Source organism: Seriola dumerili, unplaced genomic scaffold, assembly GCF_002260705.1.
Source record: "Seriola dumerili isolate Sdu_G_001 unplaced genomic scaffold, Sdu_1.0 BDQW01000035.1, whole genome shotgun sequence".
NCBI classification, from domain to species: Eukaryota; Metazoa; Chordata; class Actinopteri; order Carangiformes; family Carangidae; genus Seriola; species Seriola dumerili.
In genome coordinates this window covers 1,968,348-1,991,796 of record NW_019174290.1, presented here as the reverse complement: position 1 = coordinate 1,991,796, position 23,449 = coordinate 1,968,348, and the positions used below count along the sequence as shown (strand labels likewise).

General features: G+C 42.4%; 1 protein-coding gene across 1 annotated transcript in view; it reads left to right on the top strand.

The window, feature by feature from the left end:
• LOC111216539 (unconventional myosin-XV-like) overlaps positions 1–23,449 on the top strand; it is a 42,830-nt gene that overhangs the window by 5,758 nt on the left and 13,623 nt on the right. Inside the window, exons 6-46 of the mRNA XM_022738067.1 lie at positions 157–354; positions 546–787; positions 1,725–2,118; positions 2,372–2,454; positions 2,924–2,987; positions 3,113–3,222; positions 3,991–4,065; positions 4,312–4,402; positions 4,508–4,513; positions 4,608–4,711; positions 5,680–5,743; positions 6,066–6,179; positions 8,141–8,302; positions 8,529–8,642; positions 8,754–8,812; positions 9,122–9,245; positions 9,359–9,454; positions 10,012–10,143; positions 10,765–10,890; positions 11,945–12,022; positions 12,368–12,519; positions 13,321–13,366; positions 13,529–13,653; positions 14,243–14,360; positions 14,546–14,721; positions 15,596–15,686; positions 15,824–15,856; positions 15,978–16,059; positions 16,304–16,434; positions 16,681–16,776; positions 17,035–17,163; positions 17,287–17,393; positions 17,587–17,765; positions 18,481–18,553; positions 18,640–18,831; positions 19,614–19,687; positions 19,775–19,848; positions 21,797–21,905; positions 22,141–22,209; positions 22,317–22,381; positions 22,468–22,878. Of these exons, the coding sequence (XP_022593788.1) occupies positions 157–354; positions 546–787; positions 1,725–2,118; positions 2,372–2,454; positions 2,924–2,987; positions 3,113–3,222; positions 3,991–4,065; positions 4,312–4,402; positions 4,508–4,513; positions 4,608–4,711; positions 5,680–5,743; positions 6,066–6,179; positions 8,141–8,302; positions 8,529–8,642; positions 8,754–8,812; positions 9,122–9,245; positions 9,359–9,454; positions 10,012–10,143; positions 10,765–10,890; positions 11,945–12,022; positions 12,368–12,519; positions 13,321–13,366; positions 13,529–13,653; positions 14,243–14,360; positions 14,546–14,721; positions 15,596–15,686; positions 15,824–15,856; positions 15,978–16,059; positions 16,304–16,434; positions 16,681–16,776; positions 17,035–17,163; positions 17,287–17,393; positions 17,587–17,765; positions 18,481–18,553; positions 18,640–18,831; positions 19,614–19,687; positions 19,775–19,848; positions 21,797–21,905; positions 22,141–22,209; positions 22,317–22,381; positions 22,468–22,878 (4,968 nt within the window). The remainder of the gene's footprint in view (positions 1–156; positions 355–545; positions 788–1,724; positions 2,119–2,371; positions 2,455–2,923; positions 2,988–3,112; positions 3,223–3,990; positions 4,066–4,311; positions 4,403–4,507; positions 4,514–4,607; positions 4,712–5,679; positions 5,744–6,065; positions 6,180–8,140; positions 8,303–8,528; positions 8,643–8,753; positions 8,813–9,121; positions 9,246–9,358; positions 9,455–10,011; positions 10,144–10,764; positions 10,891–11,944; positions 12,023–12,367; positions 12,520–13,320; positions 13,367–13,528; positions 13,654–14,242; positions 14,361–14,545; positions 14,722–15,595; positions 15,687–15,823; positions 15,857–15,977; positions 16,060–16,303; positions 16,435–16,680; positions 16,777–17,034; positions 17,164–17,286; positions 17,394–17,586; positions 17,766–18,480; positions 18,554–18,639; positions 18,832–19,613; positions 19,688–19,774; positions 19,849–21,796; positions 21,906–22,140; positions 22,210–22,316; positions 22,382–22,467; positions 22,879–23,449) is intronic.

Genomic DNA, 23,449 nt, shown 5'->3' with positions numbered 1-23,449 from the left:
CGGGATTTGAAATAGTTTCCACAAACTGATGTAGCTCTTTGTATTTTCCTAATAATAATTGGTTATCAAACATACTAAGCTGCTGCTTTAATTCAAATTGTATTTCTTTAACCTCTCAGGCTTACCTTAACTGAAACCAGCCTCTCTAATATTTAGGCTCTCAACAACCCAGCCTTGAAAGGAGCTTCCTACACCCTCCCAGATGGAACTATTATAGTGGACCCGAGGAAACCAAAGAGCCCCAACCTGGCAGTCGCCCTGCAGAACCCCTATCTAAAGGGTGTGTCGTACACCCTGCCTGATGGAACAATCATCATCGACCCACGGAAACCGGTTTCCCCTGACCTGTCTACAGTGTGTGCCTGTTAATCTTATTTTAACTTTGCTGCAGTACCTGTGTGTTTTATTGTCTTTCTGTCTTTTTTTTTTTTTTTTCTAACCCAGTGCACGTTTGTTTGAAACATCTTAGCCGTTACTTTTGAATCATACAGTTAAATGACAATGATCTGCCTAATTTAGTGATAATAACCTTGAATAACCTGCAGGCTCTTCTGAATAAGAACCTTCGTAACGCATCATACCAGCTCCCTGATGGTTCCTTGGTTATCCCTGGCCAGAAGCCCTCCACTCCCAACCTCACAGCCGCTCTGAGGCAGAACCAGGTGCTTCGTTCTAAAGGTCTCTTTCACCTGCCAGAAAACTCAGTACTGTCAGGCACACCCAAACCCACCGCTCCCAACCTCGCCTCTGTGCTGCAGAATGAGGAACTCCGTGGTGTCAGTTACAGGTAGGGAACTACGCTATTAATGGAAACTAGGACAGAGAATGACTTCATAGGCTTGTCCAGGTGTTGCACGGAATTACCTGTCAAGGTAGGCAACTGCAAGGTAGGCACGTTAACTTTTTAACAATGGAGAGTGAAATATTTGCCCCTTTTGACCAAAATTTTGACGAACTAAAGGAGAACTAAACTCAGAAACTAATGAAGCATTAAAAAACGTTTGAGATGCAATTTTCACACAGAATTGTCCTGTTGTTTACTGTTATGTGACTCTGATGTTTGAATTAGATGTAATAAATGAATGAATGAAAAGGAGACATGCAGAGGAGATAATGGAAACAGCAAACTCCAGTGTCTGTCTCCAAAGTAGACGATCCTCTGAGGGTTTGATGGTTATGTTTCTCTGCCTTAAAACATAACTGCTGTGAAACTATCCGGAAATAAAGTTTTATTTCTCTTGCTCTCGCATCACTACTCTCTAAAGGCAACAACAAAGGCTGACTTTGTTTTTAAACATCAATAAATGTCCAGCATCCTCCAGAGCACTTCCTTGTTTTGTGAAGGAAGCGGTACACCAGGATGTCTTTGACCAGTCAGCGACCATCAGCCTTGAAAACCCCACCTAAATTCCCTGAACACATATAAAGTATTTTGCTTGGAGCAGGTACCTCTTTTACATCTTGAACTATCAGCCTGGAACTAAATTTAGTTCCTGATTACTCCAGTCGAAAGATTTAGTCTCTGACCTCCTCAAAAGGTTCTTGGTCCCCTGGGAAAATTCCTGTAGTGGAAACACCATTTTTGTAGAAAAGCCACATGAATTGCCAACTATATCAAAAAGACATTTTTCCACAAAAACAATTTCAAAGTCATATTTTTCTCAATGTTGCTGAACTCTGTGTTACACGTTTGTTGCTGAAGAGAACCACTGCTCGCTCCACAGACTGCCGGATGGCTCTCTTCTCACACGTCGGTTCCACAACCCCAGCCTGTCTGATGCCATCCAAAACCAGCAGCTTCGCTACGCCTCATACAGGGTGCCAACGGGCCTAGAGGGCGAGGATAATCGCTACGCTGTGGTTCCTCCCTACGGGCCGCGCTCAGGCCACTGGGCCAGAAATGCCCGAGGAGGAGGGGAGGGAGGAGAGGATGTTTGGGCAGCTGAGAGGGTTTTACCACATGGAACCGTCCAGAATCTGTCAAAGTGGTCCATGTACAGAGAAGATGGGATGTTAGAAGGATATTCACCCACAGCTCGATTTGGGGACGGACAGCCTCAGGACCCAGACTGGACTCCTGACAGAGAGAGAGCACCTGGTCAAAGCTGGTATGACAAGGTAGCTAAAAGTTTTTAATGATTTTTTATGACAGCTGATAAACTGGGATGGGAATGAATGCAATTATTCAAGCAATAACTATAAAGCCCACAGCACTGAGGCTGGATGGCCCACAAAAAATATTTGATATTCAAATGTCTGCATATTTCACATCAGCTCTGCATCAAGCAAGGACAATGTCCCTCAAGCTTTGACGGTGTTTCATGACTGTGTAGGACTAATTGCATACCATTGTGTGTGTGTGTGTGTCCAGATCTTCTCTATCTTAAGCATGACCACAACAAGCCACCGGGTGAAGCGCTGGGCGGAGGGAATGGAGGACATGACACAGCTGCCGTAAGCACAGTGCAGTATTAACAAACAGTCTCACAGCCTGTTCACTCATGTCACTGTCTCACAGAGCTCAGCGTAGAGCAGCAAAGGTCATTTCAGCGCAGATCCATTCAGTTTTTGCAAGCAACAATTTACAGTGTGTGTCCCAGTGTGCCTCCAGGCTTTGATAATCTTTGAATGATCATCACTTCAGATCCTTAGGAAACCCCCTTCATTAGTTATTTGTGTTACTTCAACAACAAAAGTTTGAAAGAAATGATTCCACAAACACTTCTTGACGTAAAAACTTCCTCTGATGTCTGATTTTGACATCATTATCATCAACATCATAATTTTACCAGCTTTCACAGAGGAAGCTCTTGAATGTCACTGAAGGGTAATTAATTTTGGATGTCAAAGCGAGTGTGGGAATCCTGCTCCAGTGAGACAATATGTGCCTTGTGTGTTTAATTTCCTCTGTGTTTGATTTCAGTGAGCTGAATGAGACCACAGTTCTGATGAACCTGAAGAAGCGCTACGACCAGGAACTCCTCTATGTATGCCTAATTTATAATATGCAAATTAAATAACTAATATCATCAAATGTCATGGACACTCTGAACTACATCCATTCATCCACTCTCCTTGTTCTTTATTTCTCTTTTTTTTTCCCACCACACAGACCTACATAGGAAGCATCCTCGTGTCTGTGAATCCCTACAAGTTGCTCAACATTTACGGCACAGACATGGTGCTTCAGTACGAAGGCCGCGGCCTGAGTGACAACCCTCCGTAAGACTCAGGAGTGTGTGTGTGTGTGTGTGTGTTTCTGTGTGTGTGTGTGTGTGTGTGTGTGTGTGTGTGTCAGACCTGTCAGCCCCTGAACTTTACCTCCATTGAAGAGGTCATGTTTTCAGTCTGGTGTGTTTGTCTGTCTTGTCATTCATACGCAGGATGTTTCTAAATGTCTAAGTCTGATTCAGAGAAAGAGCTTTTTTTTGTTGTTATGAAAGATTTCAACTTTGCTAGATAAAACATTTTTGAATCTTTTCACATTTCATGGACGGCTGCACTCACTTGAATAATTTGTCATATCAAACTCATAATGGTCTATTACTATGTATATTTTAAAGAAGAAGAAAGAAAGAAAGAAAGAAAAAGTTATTCAAATAACACATTTAGAGGACTGCACAACTCTGGTAAAATTATGAGCTTTCAAGTTCTGCAGTGGGTAGATTAAACTTAACTCTCTAACCTTTAACTGAGACCTTTGCAACTGCGTATTCCTGCGTGTGATTATACTGTTGTACTACATCTGTCTACATGTGTCGTAAGCTGTGCTCTGAGGTGCAGTATGGTGGTAAATGGAGGTGTAAATGCCAGCACTCTCAGGTGTTAGTAAGAGGTTCCTGTTACACTGCTGTTGGTTGGTTGCCAAGGGAGAGTTTGGTTATGGATTTCACTACCACTTCACATCTACACGCACAGACACACGCTCACACATAACCAATGAGCACCCAGATGCATTTGTTCATTAAAATATGTTATGTTCTGTTGCAGTCATCTTTTCGCCATTGCTAATCTCTCATATACCACCATGATGGATGCCAAAAAGGACCAGTGTATTGTGATCAGGTATGAAAAGCAGTTTAGCATTGTTTTTTATTCAGGCTGAGCGAGGCCTTGAATGAGCTGCTCATTTTAACAAGTATTACTCTAAAGCTCAAAGCCGTCTTTTAAACAGTGAAATGCTGTTTGACTTTTTAAAACACCCATTTTCTCACCCTTTTTTTAAATTTATTTTAAATTTTTTTATCACCATGCCACAACATACCCTTATTGAATAATAAAGCCTCAGGTTAACTGTTTTTGTTATTACAGCGGAGAAAGTGGATCAGGGAAGACTGAAGCTACTAAACTGATCCTGCGTTACCTGACAGCCATACATCACAAACGCAACGTCACACAACAGGTATATTTTCTACCTATAGCTACATACATGCAAATACACTCGTACATGTGGTCATTTGAGCTAACGTCTTTCTCCTCTCTCTTCTTCTCTACCATCTACCATCAGATAGAGGTAAAGTGTCCCTGCTCTTCTTTTGCTCTCATGACAAACAGCATCCCTGTTTTAGATAAGCACGGTAACGCTTCTGTCTATAATGATTGGTCAGATCCTGGAGGCCACGCCCCTGCTGGAGTCTTTTGGGAATGCCAAAACAGTGCGCAATGACAACTCCTCACGCTTTGGCAAATACACGCAGATCTACATGGAGGAGTAAGTAACTACAACTTAACAAGAACTCAGCAAATGTCAACAACAGTTTCCAGTTGTCAAGTTGTTGTCACGGTTTCTGAGTCCAGACAAGTAGAGAATCCAGATGATCTGGAAAGCAGGAATTTCCCTCCCTTCTAGATCATCAGGATCAAATCACATATTGTAACAATTGCCATTTTAGGGAATAAACTTTAAAACCAAATCAAGCATGGTCACAGCCGTTAGTAGGGAGAAAGTCCCACTGAACCTGAGGAAGGTTATTGGGAACAAACACTGCTATTATTAAATTGATTTTCTCATGAAACATTATTTTTATGTGCTGCGTAATATGGTTTTGGAGTTTCCTCCTGTGGGCAACAATTAAAACTTTTTCAAAGTCATTACAAAAGTTAAGATGAAAAAAAAAAGGTAAGCAAGAATTCAGAAAGCAGCTTGTTGACCACAGAGTTGGGACAAAGTAGTTTTTTTATCCAGGATATGTGTAAAAATGCGATGGGATTTTCACCTTTTTTGAATGCCTGGATACAACACTGCAATTGTTTGTTGCTATGGAAATCAATTTACTGAATGTCATGGCACCATTTGCTTTGAAATCTGATCACCATGAGTACAGAGCTTCTGCAGTATCTCTGAGATAAACACAAGCGCTTGTAAAGCTAACAGCCTGTACGTTAGATTAACTCTGAAGAGACTTCTGATCACCCTTGTACAAGTCTTCAGACACACACACACACACACACTCACACACACATACACACACACATAGTGGGCTTAGTGGAGAATATGGTAACATCTCCCAGTAACACCGCTGATCTTCTGTCCAACCTGTGACGGAGAAGATCTGAGCACATTACACATGTATGACCTGTTACTTAACTCGGACTTACTGTGTGTGTGTGTGTGTGTGTGTGTGTGTGTGCGTGTGTGTGTGTGTGTGTGTGTGTACCTGCCTGTGTGTCATTTACCAGGGGTGTAATCAGCGGTGCCATAACGTCTCAGTACCTGTTGGAGAAGTCTCGCATTGTCTTTCAGGTGAAAAACACAAGAAGACACACACACACACACACACACACACACAGCAGGTCAGGTGGAATCCTCTTACACCTGAGTCACTGTGAGAAAGAAGAGATTGTAGGAGCAGACGGCATGAGTGGTGTCAGACATGTTGCTCTTTATCTAACTGTGTCTCCACATAGCCCAGTCTATTCATCAGTCATTCGTCCATTGATCTGTTTATTTATCCATTACTCTCTTTTCTACAGAACTGTTTCCATTTCTGATTTGGGTGTGTTATTTGACCGTGTGTGTGTGTGTGTGTGTGTGTGTGTGTGTGTGTGTGTGTGGTCATCCACAGGCCAAATCAGAGAGGAACTACCACATCTTTTATGAGATGCTGGCTGGTCTTCCTCCTCATGAGAAGCACTCGCTGTATCTGCAGGAAGCTGAGACTTACTACTATCTGAACCAGGTGCTCACACAAATGTGAAATACACTCTACTTCAGACACACACACACACACACACACACACACACACACAGGGCGCAGATAAGGAGTGGTCACTGTAATCAATTTCACGGTCACATTAACAAATGAGATGTCATTTTTTGATAATGTGACATTTATTCCACAGAGTGATTAACGGCAAAAACATAAAACTCATTGCTGAACCCAAATCCAAATGGAGTAACCTTTGCAGCCGAGGTTCTCTGTGCTTTAGGTGTATTGAATGTTGCTCATTTCTTTCCAAAACACTGTATGTGTCATTGCTATTGCTCTTCAGCAGTGGTAGCAAACTGTATGGACTTATGGACTCCTCAAACATGTGAACCCTCATCACATGTTGCATATTAGTTTAACCAGAGATTGAGTGATTTTACCTTATCATACTGTTTCATGTAAGTAATTGTTGATGCCATAGAGCTAAAACATAAAAAAATCAAAGGATGGAGAAAGTTCAACAAATATTGGATGCATTACCATGAAATGTTTGTACAGACATTAATCCTCTGACTTCTTCTTTAGAGCCTCCATGAATTTCATCATCCCCTCAGGATGAATTGTAATAACTTTTGTACCGTTTCATCCAGAGTCATAATCAGCACTTTAGCTTCTGAGCAAATATCTACAGAGATAATGACATTCATTGCAGCCTCAGCTGCATGTGGTGTTTAGTGCTAATTAGCAAATGTGTTAAAATGCTAAACTAAAATGGTGAATATGGGAAACATTATACCAGTTAGGGTGGCTGTACGTTCTAAGTCTTCTTTCTTTACTTTCATCCCATGAATTATCTCGCAACCCCTCAGATTTATGTTGTGTTATTTTGCATTGAGGTTTCTCAGGTTGCTGTTATCACAGTCAAACACAGGACACTGACCCAGAGTTCAAATTGACAAGGGAAAGTTTAATTTACTTAAACTCTGAATGTGAATGTTGAAAGGTTAGTGTTTGTTTTGGCAGGGATCGGGGCGATGACTGGGGCTGTCTTGGTTAGCCGGGGGATGAATTTAACAGACAGGAAGGGGAATGAGGCTGATGGTTTGGCTGGTAGTGAATGAGCAAGAGAGCGAGCTGGTGAAACTGTGGGTCTGGAAGGCTGGAGACTGGCAAGGTGGAGCTGGCTTGTTAAGAGTTTGGCACTCAGATTGATGAGGCAGGCGGGCAGTGATCCTGGACACAAGGGAACAATTGTTAGCGAAGGGAAGCAAAAGTTAGAGGGTATTCCAAGCAGCTTAAGCGTGAGCAACCAGACTGATTGAAACAATTATCTGGCAAAAAGTGGATGAAGAATCAGGGAATTGCTGAATGAGAGAGAGAGAGGCCCTGACTGTGACAGCTCTCACAAGCAAGCAAAGTTTATTTGTATAGCATTTTTCCCAGACACTACTCACAAAGTGCTTCACAATCAAACTGAATAAAATTAAATGAAAGAGTTAAAATCAAACACAACAAATAAAAGCAAAAGTAAAAACACCAGATAAAATATACAAGAGGTATAGGAGACCGATTAAAAGCATAAAATACCACATGCTGCTTAAGAGATGGGTTTTCAGCTGCTTTTTAAAAGAGCTTCAGAGCTTATGACTGGAAGATGCAATCACCCCAGGGTGGAAGACCCAAGAGCTCGGCTTGTGGTGTTGGGGTGAAGGAGAGCTCTGCAGAGAGATTTTCCTATATGGAGACTAACCAAAATTCAGATTTATATTATCTAACTCTCTTGGATTCCTTGACTGCGCGCTCTGGTTGACGGTGTGTTCAGAAGTCTGTTGACCCAATAACCATGTTATGATGTTTACTATGACAGAGTATTGACACACCCTGAAGTACAGTTCTGCATCACTGCAGCCAGGTGAGACCTTAAACCCCTGGATGTGAACAAAAACAAGACTTTCAGCTGTGTGTGTGTGTGTGTGTGTGCATGCGTGCAGGGAGGGGACTGTACCATAGAGGGAAAGGATGATGGGGAGGACTTCAAGCGTCTGCTGTGTGCCATGGACATCCTGTGTTTCACCCCAGAGGAGCAAAACGGCATCTACAGATTGTTGTCCTCTGTCCTTCATCTGGGGAACGTGTACTTCCAGCCACACCAGGTCTCTCTCTCTGTCACACACACACACACACACACACGTACACACACACACACACACACACACACCTACATAAATGCATTTAGTTTCACAGCTGAATGATAATGATAATGATGTTGATCAATGACGGTAATAATGAATGCGTATGCCTTTGTGTGTGTGTGTGTGTGTGCGCGCGTGCGTGCGTGCGTGCGTGCGTGTGTGTGTATATGTGTGCGCGTCCCTGCAGGCTGAGGGTCAGGAAGTCGCGTCAGTGGTGAGCACACAGGAGATCAGGGTTGTCGCTGAGCTGCTGCAGGTCTCACCTGACGGCCTGCAGAAGTCTGTCACCTTCAAACTGACTGTGAGAAGAACACACTTGACATAAAAATGCACACGCACATTAAAGATATAAGAGATTAGATATTATAACAGCTAGAGATGCTGTTTGATCACAGATGTGTTTGACCCCTAGGATACAGTACGGGAGAAGATCTACACTCCGCTCACAGTGGAGAGTGCTGTGGATGCCAGGTGAATTAAAGTCTGAGTGTAGTATCGGTTAAATTCAATAGTACTTACCAACCTGAAATTAAAGCCTGTCTCACAGTCTTGTTTGAGGCTCTTTCATGTCCTCATGATTTTTACTCCTCTCTAAAGTCAAAGCAGGAGATGACAGACAGAAAGTGAACAATCTTTGATATTCTCTTCCAATCTTTGGCAGAGGCATTTGAGGACAAAGGACGTCAGGGCTGGGGGGAAAAAGATTTTTCAGATGTCCTCTGTTTCCATAGGAACCGGGTTTTCTGTTTCCATAGAAACCTTTTTGTGTGTTCTTCATAGAGATGCTGTTGCCAAGATCCTGTACTCGCTGCTGTTCAGTTGGCTGACAGAGCGCATCAACGGACGGGTCTACCCTCGCAGCGAAGCCCTCTCCATCTCCATATTGGACATATATGGATTTGAGGTCACACTGAAGCACAACCTCCATCAATGATGTCGCAGCATTCACGCATCTGAGCTGACCTATGTTAGATAACCCCCATGCAACCCCCGATATCTCTTCTCTTTACCTTCCAGGAGCTACAGGTGAACAGTTTTGAGCAGTTATGCATCAACTACGCCAATGAGACTTTGCAGTTCTACTTTAACAGGGTCATCTTCCAGGAGGAGCAGGTCAGGGAAACCACAAGTTCATATTTTCATACACATTTTTCACAGTTTTCCCAATTAGGCATTATTTGGTGATTTGTGTATCAAAACTTAGTGAGTAACCTGGTGTCTCTGAGCAACGTGATTTCTTGTGTGCATGTAGAGTAAAAATACCGATTAAAATGCTGCTGAAACCAATGTTATATCAAACCTTTAAAAACACTTTTCAACTGGATTTTAGTCAAAATGTCTTGATCTTTTGTTCTGCAGAACACCAAATCAGTGCTTATTGTGTGAGCAACATGTACCCGTAGAGACTTAAACTGGAGCCTTAAAGAGATCTGAACCCATCATCATAATAGCTTCTGATCAAGAGAAAGAAAAGATTCAGAAGTGTTTAAAAAAAGTATTAATGTTTGTTTTCTAACCTGACTCTCATGCAAGCCAGAAAAGCTTTCATGAACCCAAGAGGGCATTAACTCTTACAAACCAGAGTGGACAAAGCAATACTTACAACCAACACTGGAGCTGGAAGAGTTTGATGCACACCAGCCTGATGAACTTTTGTGCCTCATGTGCAGGAGGAGTACATGCGGGAGCAGATCGAGTGGCAGCAGCAGCCTTTCAGCCACAACCAGGCCTGCCTTGACCTCATTGCTGCTAAGCCCCATGGGATACTGCGCATACTGGATGACCAGTGCGGCTTCCCTCAGGTATATTCACACCTGTTGACGTAAACTTCTTAATTGAACCAAAAGGCAGTAATAATTCCTGAATCCGTCAAAAGCCTGTTCTAAATGCACAAAGATCCAATCAGCTGAGAGAGACTGTGGAGCGCAAATGCATTTTAACTGAAGTTAGATTACAAGGCAAGAGACTTTTAAAGTCTTTCATTATTTATTATGAAAAAAAGGCAACAGCCGACAATAATTCATGACTCAAATAATTCATACCTCAGTTTTCTAAAGAAATTGACTTGAAAAAAAACAAAAAAAAAAAAACATCTCACATATTGGATTTCTCATAAACCAGGAGACTGAAGCGTTTTGTAGCCTGCGCCGATCAATACACAACTATCCCACATGCTCACTTAATTGCCTACCTGCTGCTTTCATTATTCCTGCGGCTCCTAATGTAAGAAACTGGCTGAGCTCATATCGAGATAAACATATTATGGAGCGTCTCCGATGCACAAAGTGAAATATGAACACGGTGTTACACGAGTAACTGACTGAGGCAATCTGCTGAACGCACGCAGGCAACATGTGTTTGTGCTGTAGAGATTTAGTTTCCATGGCTCACCAGCCATTAACCGTCTCCAATCATATCGCCAGGCAACAGACCACACCTTCCTTCAGAAGTGCCACTATCACCATGGAAACAACCCGCTGTATGCCAGGCCAAAGATGCCACTGCCAGAGTTCACCCTCAAACACTACGCTGGGAAGGTCACTTATCAGGTACATCTCTTTTCTTTCTTTCTTTCTTTCTTTCTTTCTTTCTTTCTTTCTTTCTTTCTTTTTCTTTTTCTCTTTCTTTTTCTCTTTCTCTCTCGCTTTTTCTTTCTTTCTCTTTCTCTCTTTCATTCTCTCTTTCTTTCTTTCTTTCTTTCTTTCTTTTTCTCTTTCTCTCTCTCTTTCTTTTTCGTTTTCTCTTTCTCTCTCTCTTTCATTCTTTCTTTCTTTCTTTCATTCTCTCTTTCTTTCTTTTTCGTTTTCTCTTTCTATCTCTCTTTCTTCCTTTCTTTCTCTCTTTCTTTCTTTCTCTCTTTCTTTTTCTCTTTCTCTCTCTCTTTCTCTCTTTCATTCTTTCTTTCTTTCTTTCATTCTCTCTTTCTGTCCTTCCTTCATCAACAGAATGGGGTTTACATTTATAAACGTCCATAAACTTCAGTTTTTCATTATAAATATTTCCATCTATTGTTTAAGTATGGACACTTCAGTTTTTACCTGCATTTAATTTAATGTTATTGTCTTTTTGCTTCCAACCTACAACCTCTCACTACTTATTCTTTTATGTCTTTAATGTCTTTTAAGGTTGAAAATATATTTTGCCAAAACATGTTGATAAATATGACCTGAAGCTGTGGGAATGATAAGCTCATGTGCCCACACAATCTCCAACACAGCTGGAAAAGACATATAACAATAAACAAGAAGAGGTTGGTTATGGTTTTCTGTCAGGTGTGATAAAAAATAATGAACAAAACCAACAATACTCCTTCCATTAACTAGAATTTGTTTCATTTTATGCAAATAGGATCCAGGCTCTCAAAACCAATCCATCTCTAATATTTTTGCATTTAGCTCTGACTGATTTTCGTCGGATAAATCACGTTTGATTTCCTTCTTTTCCTTCTATTTCCTCAAATAAAACTTTGTTTTCATTATCAAATTCATTAAAGTTCACTACCCTGGATTAATGTGCACATAGCTGTTATACTTGTGGTTGTCCTCTGTTTGAATTCAATATCAATATTTTGTTCAAACACTTTTCTGATGATTTATGATGCAGGTGAACAAATTCTTGGACAAGAACTTTGACATGGTCCGCCAGGAAGTTTTAGACATCTTCATCCAGAGCAAGAACAGAGTGAGATGTGCAAACACTGTTTTTATTTCTAACATTCCCCAATGTTTATTCTGTCATTGTAGTGAAAGAAAATGATTTTCAATCACAGTTAAATATTATGATTGTTGCTCATCATCTGTCTTCTGCATGCTACACCTCTTCTGTGTGTGTTGACTTGTGCCTTTTTTCTGTAGTATACAAGTGCTAACTACAGGTTTGAGCTAGAAAAATGTTTTTATTTGCCAGTCAGTTGACATTTTGTTGAATACTTTGTGTGTGTGTGTGTGTGTGTGTGTGTGTGTGTGTGTGTGTGTGTGTGTGTGTGTGTGTGTGTGTGTGTGTGTGTGTGTGTGTGTGTGTGTGCAGATGGTTTCCAGCCTATTCTTGAAGCAGTCAGAGTCTGTGTCTCAGCAGCGGTCTAATGTCCAACGCAGCAGCACAGCGCGTCGTTATCAGGCCAACACGGTCAGCGCTAAGTTTCAGAGCAGCCTGCAGGAGCTGCTGGAGAAGATGGAAAGGTTTGTTTAAATCATCACTCATTTAATCTTTAGGACAATGTAGAAACTTCTCTGACACACCACTGTAACATCAGTGGAACATGGTAAACTTGTGTTTGAAAGGTTTCCCTACTCAGCACATAAAAGTATTAAAATTACTCCCTCCAGCTCATTTGAGTGTCCAAAAGTGTAAAATCCATGTGCTACATAACTGTATATTTTTGCTCCTGAGAGGACAAGCATGTAAATTATATTTAGGTGACTTCGCACCTGTCCGTCACTGTAAGTGTCCGACATTTACTGTGAGATCCTGCAAGATACAGAGAGTGTGTATGACATGATGATCACTAAGGAATGAGTGACGGAAGGAGGGGTTTCATTCACAGCCCAAATCAATGACCCTTATCATATTATAGGCTTGTTCCTGAAACAGACAACGAGATCTGATCAATTTGTTTTGCCTTGGTGTTTCATTAGACTAAAGTGATTAGGGTGCAGCTCTGACAACGTCATGAGCCTCCGATGTCACTTGTTTCCTGGAGCCATTTCTCTTGGGAGGATGGATTTCATTTGCTCAATTTGAGCTTGATCGCACATGAAAACTGAGGCCTGTGGAAATCTCTCCGTCTGTAACAGTTTATATGTACTTTAAATTTTAAAACCACACCATGCGCTTCTGATTTCTACCCATAAAGTTGGTTTTACTCAGTTTCTAGTTTGAAAGTTGACTCCCTTGCACAGGACAAATATACTAAGCCTTTATCAAACAGCACTTTCATTCGCTCATTTATCCATCCGTTCATTCTCATCTATCTGTGACAGGTGTAACCCTTACTTTGTGCGATGCATCAAGCCAAACCATCATAAGGTATATTTGCACGTCGGATGGTGTGTGCAGGTTTGCTGTGGCTATTTGCATTTTGATTTATATGTAATCTTCAGCTCATGTGAATTATGTATATATATATATATTTGTGTGTGTGTGTGTGTGTGTGTGTGTGTGTGTGTGTGTGTGTGTGTGTGTGTGTAGGAGCCAGGAGTGTTTGACTTTGAGCTCGTCAGCACACAGCTGCATTACTCTGGTATCATGGAGACTATCCATATCAGGAGGGAGGGTTATCCAATCAGATTGCATTTTCACAGCTTCCTATCAAGGTGGGTGATTTAATCATTTTCACATTAAGCATACTGGAGTAGAAAAGTAAGCACTAATCGAACCGTGTAAGATAAAATATAGTACAGACTTTCTCGGCCTGTTCAGCTCCTGTTATTTCCCCATTACCACTCATCACTTTCAACTTGTCCAAATTGCTTGAATTATTGGCTTTTTTTTCTGGCGAGAGTTCAATTCACATACCAATTTCTTCATGCTGAAGTAGCCATCTGGCTCTTGCCATCTCCTGCACTAGGAAAGCAGCTGAAACCAATTGATCTCACAGCACCTCTGACCACTGGCTGCCAAAGTAGCCTAACTTATTACAAGAATTAATACCAGAGTCCAACATTCACAGTCAATTAGATTCACACTGAAACTACTAAACACAAACAAACTGTAAACTACCAGAACCCAGAAAACCATGAGTCTCAGTTAGCTTCATACCAGATCTCCCAGATTCACAGAGTAAAATCACATGTAACTTTGGATTTCATTGATCTTTCAGAATTCAAACTGAATTAACACATTAAGCATGTGTGTGTGTGTGTGTGTGTGTGTGTGTGTGTGTGGTCTTGTATGTGCACACAGGTATAAGGCCCTGCTCTGCATGAAGGATCTTCCACCTGCAGACGGAGAGAACTGTGTCATCATGCTCCACAGGCTCGGCCCGGTAAAGACCGGCTCGTTTCAGCTGGGAGTCAGTAAGGTGAGCTCTCTCAGTAACTGATGCTCACACACACACACACACACACACACACACACACACACATAAAAAATGCCTTAGGAATGTTGCATGCATTAGGAATATATGCTGTTGAATTTAGATTTGTGTGTGTGTGTGTGTGTGTGTGTGTGTGTGTGTGTGTGTGTGTGTGTGTGTATGTGTGTTAGATTTTCCTGAAAGAGGAGATGTATCAGCTGTTGGAGGGGAAGCGTGACCGTGTGCTGAACATTGCCGCCATGACGCTGCAGAGATACACTCGAATATGTTTTATCCGAAAGAACTATGTCAAGTTCAGGCGGCGCGTGATCCTGTTTGAAGCTCGCTGCAGAGGCTACGTGGCCAGGTAATGTTCACCTGAGAAGGTCAGCTGCTAGCATGCACTCACGAGTCTTAGATTTAATGGCTCGTAACTTCTGTAAATAAAGCCAAATGTTTTATTTGATTACACATACTTACTGAAAAACCTGGAAATGATTCAGTTTTCCCAAGAAACATAGAAAACAGAGAAAAACTAGATTTATTTTCCTGATCATCAGTTGGTCAGTATCATCAGTCTCTTTCTGGAAGCTGACTCTTCAGAGCTTTAGCCTTCTTTAATGGACAGCACCCTGACCCGCCCGAGTCTGGAGTTTCAGTCCTGAGCGTGGTTGTCTAGGGTTTAGTGTTTGGTTTCACTGAGCCAAATAGGTCAAAGCTCATCGCAGACAACCTGCTTCTTTTGTCCTTGATGTGAGGCCACGCTCGCCCATCACGGGGTGATAGATTCCTTCTCTCACTGCCAGTCTGGTGATGCACAGTTCCAATTTATTCAGATCTGTAAAAAAAAAAATCACTTACTGGCTTAATGGGGACACTATAATGGCACTAAACTCAAGGTTAAACATTTTGAATCTGTAATGATATTTCATAGATCGCTGGTCACGGTTTGATGAGTCTGGGAAGTGGCAGATCATGAAAAACGTGAGCTGAAACTGTAACTGTCTCTATGGCTGTGATTAACGCAAACCTTCCGCTGTCCTTTTGAATTACAGTGATTGACAGTCTTTTATTGACGGTTATGAATCTTTCATGGAGGATATTTGGTTATAGGTTATTGAAAGTTTTGAGCAAATTTGTCCCTCACACTTGCTACCAATTCCTTCAACTTCTTTCTCCTACTTTCCATCTGTATCTGTATGAATAATACATGATCCTTGGTTAACACGTTTCCTGAACAGAAAAAAGTTTGCTCTGAGGAGGAAGTACCTCATCAGGTTCCGCTCTGCCGTGCTGCTCATCCTCAACCGCCAGCGTTACATGAGGGTATGTGCACAGTGTCTGTGTGTGTGTCTGTGTGTGTGCGTGTGAACAGGGATACTTGTGGGGAAGTTCCCGTATTTGTCCCAAAAAAAAATACTTAAAAATGAGCAAATGTGTGAAGTGTGATACTGTTGTCTTTCTGTCAGACAGTGGTGGAGCCTGCAAGGAAGGCGGAGGAGGTGAGTGAAGGAGGAAACAGTGTCAAAGTGCCTGAGAGGACGGAGGGACACATTATGAGTCGGAGAAGATGTTGTGTTTGTGTGTGATACAAGTGTTTGTATGTGTTTGCAATGTGTGTAGGATCGTATAAATAGAGAAGTGGTGAATGTGACAACACTGCCTATCCCTGCTGAGCTGGCAGCCCTGCTGCAGGCGGCCGCAGGTACACACACACACACACACACACACACACATTTACACACTCAGTCGGTGCTATAAATAAACTTCGATCAACAGATGTGTTCCACCTTGTTTGTAACAATATTTACTGTCGTATTTCTGTGATAACACATGGCCTGCTGCGTGTGTGTGTGTGTGTGTGTGTGTGTGTGTGGGTGTGTGTGTGTGTGTGTGTGTGTGTGTGTGGGTGTGTGTGTGTGTGTGTGTGTGTGTGTGTGTATTTGCAGGTGGTGAAGAGCTTCATTCTGACTGCTTGGCTGTGGTCCAGGCTCCAAAGGTTCAGGTTGACCCTCAGCTGACCCTGCCCCTAGACATCAACAACTACCTCATGACACACTACATCCGGGCCATATTTAGGGTAAATAAACAAACACACACACACACACACACACACACACACACACATAAAAACACAGGGTCTACATGTAAAACTGCATGAACAAAACATAAATTAACCTTTGTGAACTTCAGAGGACCCAGCACGATGGTGTTGTAGTATTTGTCCACTACTGTTAACTGTTGTTGTGTATGATCATTTGTAAGTACTGTGTGTGTGTGTGTGTGTGTGTGTGTGTGTGTTTGTGTGTGTGTGTGTGTGTTGTAGGAGCCATTGTTCGGGATGCTGACAGCTCCACTGGACAGTTCTCTGATTAGACTGGACGAGGAGCTAAAACAAGGAGCCCTGAATGTTTTCATTCTGGTAAATGTTACATTCATACAGTAATATGTATTAAAAGTACATATGTACAGTGTTTGTTTTTTTTTATCTTGCTGCCATATTCGTTGGATCAAAACCTCAATGCTTATGTACAAACACATAAAGAATCACTTATTGACATTATTCTCACAGTGAGATGTGTCGGCATATTGTGAGTAGGTCTTTCTCAGACAAAGGACCCTGTAGAAGAACCTTCAGGTCACAGTATGTGTTGTGAATCACTACATGTGATTTTGGCAGATACTTAGGTTCATGGGTGATCCTAACCTGAATGGGGCTCAGGAGAATCTGTTTGGGAACTACATCATCCAGAGAGGACTGGCCAATCCCAGCCTCCGAGATGAGATCCTGGCTCAGATAGCCAATCAGGTGACACCGTTTTCATTTCTTTGAACCAGTGGAATAGAAATGAAAGCTAAGAGAAGGCAGCTTATTTCACTAGAACTCAACCAAGTTCTCTATAAATTCATTTTGTCTCCTCTTTTCTATTAGGTGTGGAGGAATCCTAACATTTTGAATTCAGAGCGTGGTTGGCTCCTCCTCTCCTCTTGTCTCTCTGCCTTCCTGCCTTCTCAAAGACTGGCCAAGTATCTGCTGAAGTAAGTAAACATGCTGGCATTTATGAAAACAGAAAACTATCCAGTGCGTGTTAATATAACAGCATTGACAACAATTTAAGTCTTTCCAGCATTTGACTTTTCCTGCACGCCTGTGGCCGTTTGCACGTGTTTTCAGTAGCTGCAGTGTAAATATTTCTGTTTGTGTCTCTGTTTGTGCTTGTTGTTGCTGTAGGTTCGTTTCTGACTATGGGCCGGGGGGCTACAACTGCGTGTGTCAGCACCGTCTGCTTCAGGCTCTGCAGCGGCTGAATTTCGGGCCAGAGCACGTCCGGACGTACCCACCCTGTCTGCTGGAGTGGACCGCCAATCGCAAGAAAGCTCACACTGTCCTGCACATACACTGCTTCGATGGTGCGAACACACAGACACATGCCTGGAGTAGACAAAGATTTAACTGATTTTAAATCCCTGAACTGGTTTGATCAAAGTACTGCCTGATCTCTCACTCTCTCTCTGATGGAAAAGCATTAATTTACAGTAAGCAAAAGTCACAAGTCTTTATGGTTAAATTAAGGTTAAATAAAACTGTTATAAAAACAGATATAAATGCACAGAGGAATAAACCTACAACTTAAACAACTTAGAGCAAACTCTTTTTAATTTGTATCTGCTCTTGTATTGCATTTATCTTCAAATGTTGACATAACACATGTCTAAATCACAGGCTGCATCACTGTGGAAAGCTTTAATAAATGTCCGAGTCAGAGGACTCCATTCTTCCATTTATACTGACTCCCTTTGACTCCGCTCGTTGACCCAGCCTCACCTCTGTACCTGAGCCCAGCACAGCAGAGTTTCTGTCTCTCTCTCATTTCTCCCTCTCATCCAGCTAATCTGTCCTCTGTGTCCACCGAGGATTAGACAACATCTGATACCCGCTCTGGGTCACGAGCTGTGTTTGTGTCCGTTGGTGCCGGTGTCTGTGAGAATCTTCATAGACAGTCTGGGAAAGGAGCTGCCGACTTTGTTTCAGAGATACAGCTGAAACTGATTTCATTGTTAATGCCTTTCAAGATGAAAGAACACACATCATTTTGATATTTGCAGTGTGTTCTTTGCCCTTTAGGTTTGTCCCTCCTCTGTCCTCTGCACTCCTGGACAACTGGAGAAGAGATGGCCAAAGACATCTTACAACACAGGTATCATCTTACTGGGAAACATGAGCACTAAATTTGTATTTGTATTTGTCTGTCTATTATTGTATTTTGTATGTGTGTGTGTTTAGGGGTGTAGTGGAGGGCCGTCAAGGCTGGTCGGTGCTGCTGAAGGAGCCGGCCCAGTGGGTGGAGCTGGAGGGCTCAGACTTCGTTCTGGACTTGATGTCGGACCTGGAGCTCCCTGCCGACTTCCCCAAACACAGCAGCTACTTCATCATCTCTGCACAGGAACCAACCAGAGTGCGGCCCAATGCCAGCATGTGAGGCAAACACACACACACACACACACACACACACACACACACACACACACACACACACACACACACACACAAAACAAAAAAGAAACGCAACTTTTTGATAATTAATTATTGATTAATTCACATATAATTAATCCATACTATAAGCATTTGTGATTTTCATTTACAAATCATCAAGAGGCTTGCAACCCTCACCAAGAGGAGACGTCCATACACAGACACTAATTTAACTATATCGTTTTCAACATTTAAACATCTGGCTTTGACAAATATTCTGTAAATTATCACGTAGCGTCACACAGTGTAAAGCCAATGTAATGCACTCTATTAGCACTGGAGTGACCAAAAGTCACAAGTATTTAGAAAAGTAAGTTGAGGACTGTTTCTCTCTTTGTCTTTTCCTGCACTGTATCGACACACCAGCATTTAGCAGCTTAAGATTCAGATATTTCCCCAAAGAGTTTGGAGGAGATCAAAAGCAGTCACCTGGCGGTCAGAAACACGACTCCTAATGAATGATAATGTTGCTCCTTAACTGCTGGGTGTGTACATTGTTTATACGAATGAACTGTTTATAAGAAGCTCGCTATATCAACTGAAATGGTTGATGATATATCAATGTTGTGTTCACCACTTGTTTCCACTGCCCCCCAGTGGCCAAAAAGTCTGTTGTTGCAGGTTTAAGTAAATGATTGGAGTATTCCCTCCACCACTGCTTCGTTTACTGACGAAGAGGCTCCAGTTATTTGAATCTTTTTTTTTTTTTTCTTTCTGTTTTACAGCAGCCTGCTGGGTGGCGGGTTTGAAATACATGATGATGTCATATCTTCAGCCTTAACGTTCTCTGATGGACAAGGTACACATCAAAGCAAGCGTATGAATCCTCATACACGTTGATGTTGATCACAGCAGACCATGAAGTTTGGTTTCCTCCTCTCCTCAGACTCGGAGCCTCAGAGAGGGATGGATCGTTATCTCGACAGCCTGTTTGACCCTGTCCTGTCTGACGGAGCTGGAGTAAGTTACATAACTCACTCACGCTGACACACTTGAGCACACGAGAGGGGATGCCTCTGTACTACCGTTTGCTGTTGGTAACACTCTGTACAGCTCTATTTCTTAGGAGTGAATCTACATCATAATGAGGGTACACATTCAAATGCAGGCAGCCTAACTGAGGCACAGAGGAAGGAAATTAGTAAATACATTAAAGAAGAAAAAACATGTATAAACTAAAAACAAACAAAAATACTAATAATAATCATAATAAATTTAAGGAAAGGGAGAAGCGTTTTGTCATTCGTACGCTGAATAACAGAAACAAATACTTGACCAAAACTTACCTAAACTTATGAACATTATACAGGGGTCACAGCTTTGCCAATGAGAGAGACCAGATACAGTCGTTTCTACGGGTCCGGCTCCTTTTTCCAGGCTTCCTCAGCCCGGTGATCAGTATTTCAGGGATTCTCAGTATCATGTAGTCGAAGCACAGGTCCTAGATTTTGTAGAATAAGAAAGGTTAGTCCTTCAGAGCGGAAGAGGAAACCCCAAATGGAGTAATACTTGTTAAAGTTTTCAGGTAATGATTCAAATAAGCTGCTTTATCTGTAATCCAGAAACTCCACCGGACGTTTTAGGCCACAGTGGAATAGAAGTCTGTATGTAGTAAAAGACAAAGCCTTGTTTTTCTAATTGCCTGTGTGAACACAAGCAGAATAAGCTATATGTCTGTTTCTCTTTAAAACAGTAGGATCCTCGTTCAGTTTGGGCAGAAGTATCTACGTCAGCTCATGTAGGATGCATTACCTCCACGTTAAACATAACACTTCACTGTTCATAAAAATCCTGATTGCAGTAGCAGCAGATGATTGTTGGGTGAGTTAAATCCTTACGTGTTTAGTCAGGGCGATGGTGCAGTGAACGCTGGCCATGTTGGCTCTATCAGTCCTCAGCTGGGACGGCGACGTGGTGAATGTTAGCCGTGCTATCGGATGTGGCTGACAGGAATTAGCATGTATCAGATGTGTTCTACAGACCTCTGCCACCCAGCAACCTATTACGTTACCCAGTTACCGTAACTGTCACAGCGACGAGATCGCCACGGTGATTTCCCACCCAGGCAACGCGCGGATCTGCTTACCAGGAACTGACACTCTGGCAAATGAAGGGCTTACTATTTAATGAGACATGGCCTACAAACACACACTCCAGTGGATTTATGGGTCAGTGGCTGATTTCTGATGGAGCGGCTGCACACTCAAGAGGGAGGAATTTCTCTGATCTGACAGCCCAAAGTCCTCTCATTACACAAATATTATTCACATATTTTATCTCTCCGCGACAAACTGCGGAGCACAAATGCAGTGAATAAATAAATAATGTGCCTAAAATCCTTTTAGTATCAAATATTTACTGGTAAAAAAACAGTCTTCAAACGACCAGAGACGCTTCTCAAACCGCTGCAGCAGCATAATCATCTTCTGTGCCAGTGATCCGTGTGTTTATTATGTTCAAAACACATTTCCACATTTTTATAGTAAATGGGTGACTACCATGTTGCACTGTTGATCAGCCAAACAATTGCATATCTAGCAATTTATAAGCAAAGTGATGATTTTCTTTTTGGAACATACTGAACATACGGATCAACCGCAGAGAAATAGATGACGCTACAGGAGTGGTTTGGACATTTTGATACTTGCCATCATTGTCTATTGAAACTGCTAAACCCAAGCTGAACACAATGAATGTATATGTATGAATGAAATCAATAAATACAAACAAATATGATCAGACATTTGATGCTAGTGTGACAGTTTTGGATATTCAGTGCTACAGACAGATTTCCATCAGTGCCAAAACAGTAAAGAGGTTTGACACCCAGCTCCCAGCTTAGGACGAGTCCTAATGCATCCGTGTTGTGATCGGATTTTCAGTTTTAAAGTCTTGTCTCTCTTCACAGGAAGTAGAATTGGCTGCAGGACTTTCCAGCAGGATGAAGGGAGCCGGGGGAGTCGGAGGGGGGTGGCAACAGCAGGGGCAGTCCTCTGGCCCCCCACCACCACCTGGAGGTCAGTCACAAACACAGGCTGTATCCAGAATGACTCCCTCGTTCGTTCATTCATTATTCTCACTGTAGTGACTATAGTAAATCTTTTCCTTAGATGTAGTGCGCTTTATAGCTCTACATACAACCACAGACACACACTGACGCTCTGGAAGAACCTCCCTTTCTCCAGAAATGATTAGCAAGTGCAGTAAAGCAGAAACACTTGTCACTGCATGTGCGTGTTTGTGTGTCCACAGCTGTGAGAGTCCTTCCTGTGGGAGGTGTGATGTCGCCTCCTGTTGCTACGGTTGCACCTGTAACACCTGGTTCGTATCAAGTGTGAAAAGAAATATGAGGAGTAAAAAAAACTCAACAAACACAATTCCCCATCCCTGTGTCTTGTTAACTGTGTTTCTCCTCCTCTCTCCTCCAGATGCTCAGCAGGCTGTTTTGGCCCAGCAGCAGCAGGCGATCGTGAACCAGCAGGCCATTATCATGGTAAACCCCCCTGTCAGGATCTGCCTCTGTTGATCTGTTCCACCGCTCTTGTTTTGGATTTCATGCGTCACTTTCTTGTCTCTCAGGCGCAGCAGATGACCATGCAGGCCATGGTCATGTCAAGCCCTCCAACCTCCCCGATCACAAGCCCTCCCATGAGCCCTCTGCTCCACCACCCTCCCAGCCCGTACGCCCCCGCCAGCCCCTATACGGTCATACCTCCAAGTCCGTACGCTAACATCCCACCCAGCCCCTACGCCAACTTCACTCCCACTCCCTACGCTGCAGCAGACATCCCACCAAGCCCCTATCCTCCCACTGCTCAACCAGAACAAACTCCATCACAGCCTCAAGCGCAGCCTCCCACTGAGCTCCAGACTCAGCCCCAAGCTCAGCCTCAGCCTCAGGCCACCCACCCCATCCCCAAACCTCAGCCAAGCTCTGCTAAAACTAACAAAACTGAGCCAGCACAGCCAAAAGCTAACCCTGCTGCACAGGTCAGTAACTCTGAGACATGCGAGAAAACAGTCCAAACGGACATGGTGCATAATGATTCAGTACTGCCAAGTTTATGAAAGATGTTGCGTTTGTTGTTGTAAACTTCAGCCAACAGGCGCAGCTTAGTTAAGAGAATGATCTTTTTGTGGAAAGAATAAAGGGTTTATTTGAAAGAAAAATAAGAACTGTGTATTTGAGATAATGAGCAGCAGCTGGTTGAACAAAATAAAGCAAATCCTACATAAAACGCATCAACAGAGAGATAAGAAGGATAAGAAGTGCGCTCTTTTCTCAGCCTAATCATTCAAGGGAAAGCAAGTGTACTTGAAAGTGAGACGAAAATCACCAAACAGATGATAAACAGGACTGAGGACGTTACAGCTGTTACTGAATATGGTGCAAACTTCTCTTCATTTTTCAATCCAATATTTTTATTCAATAGTTTTGATTCAGATGACATTGTGATGTTTTCATACACACTGCACATTGTTTTTTGAGATCGTGCTACAGGTACATTTTATTTAAAGCATTTCAGTCGAACCATTTTAGTGACAAACCTGAACATTAACA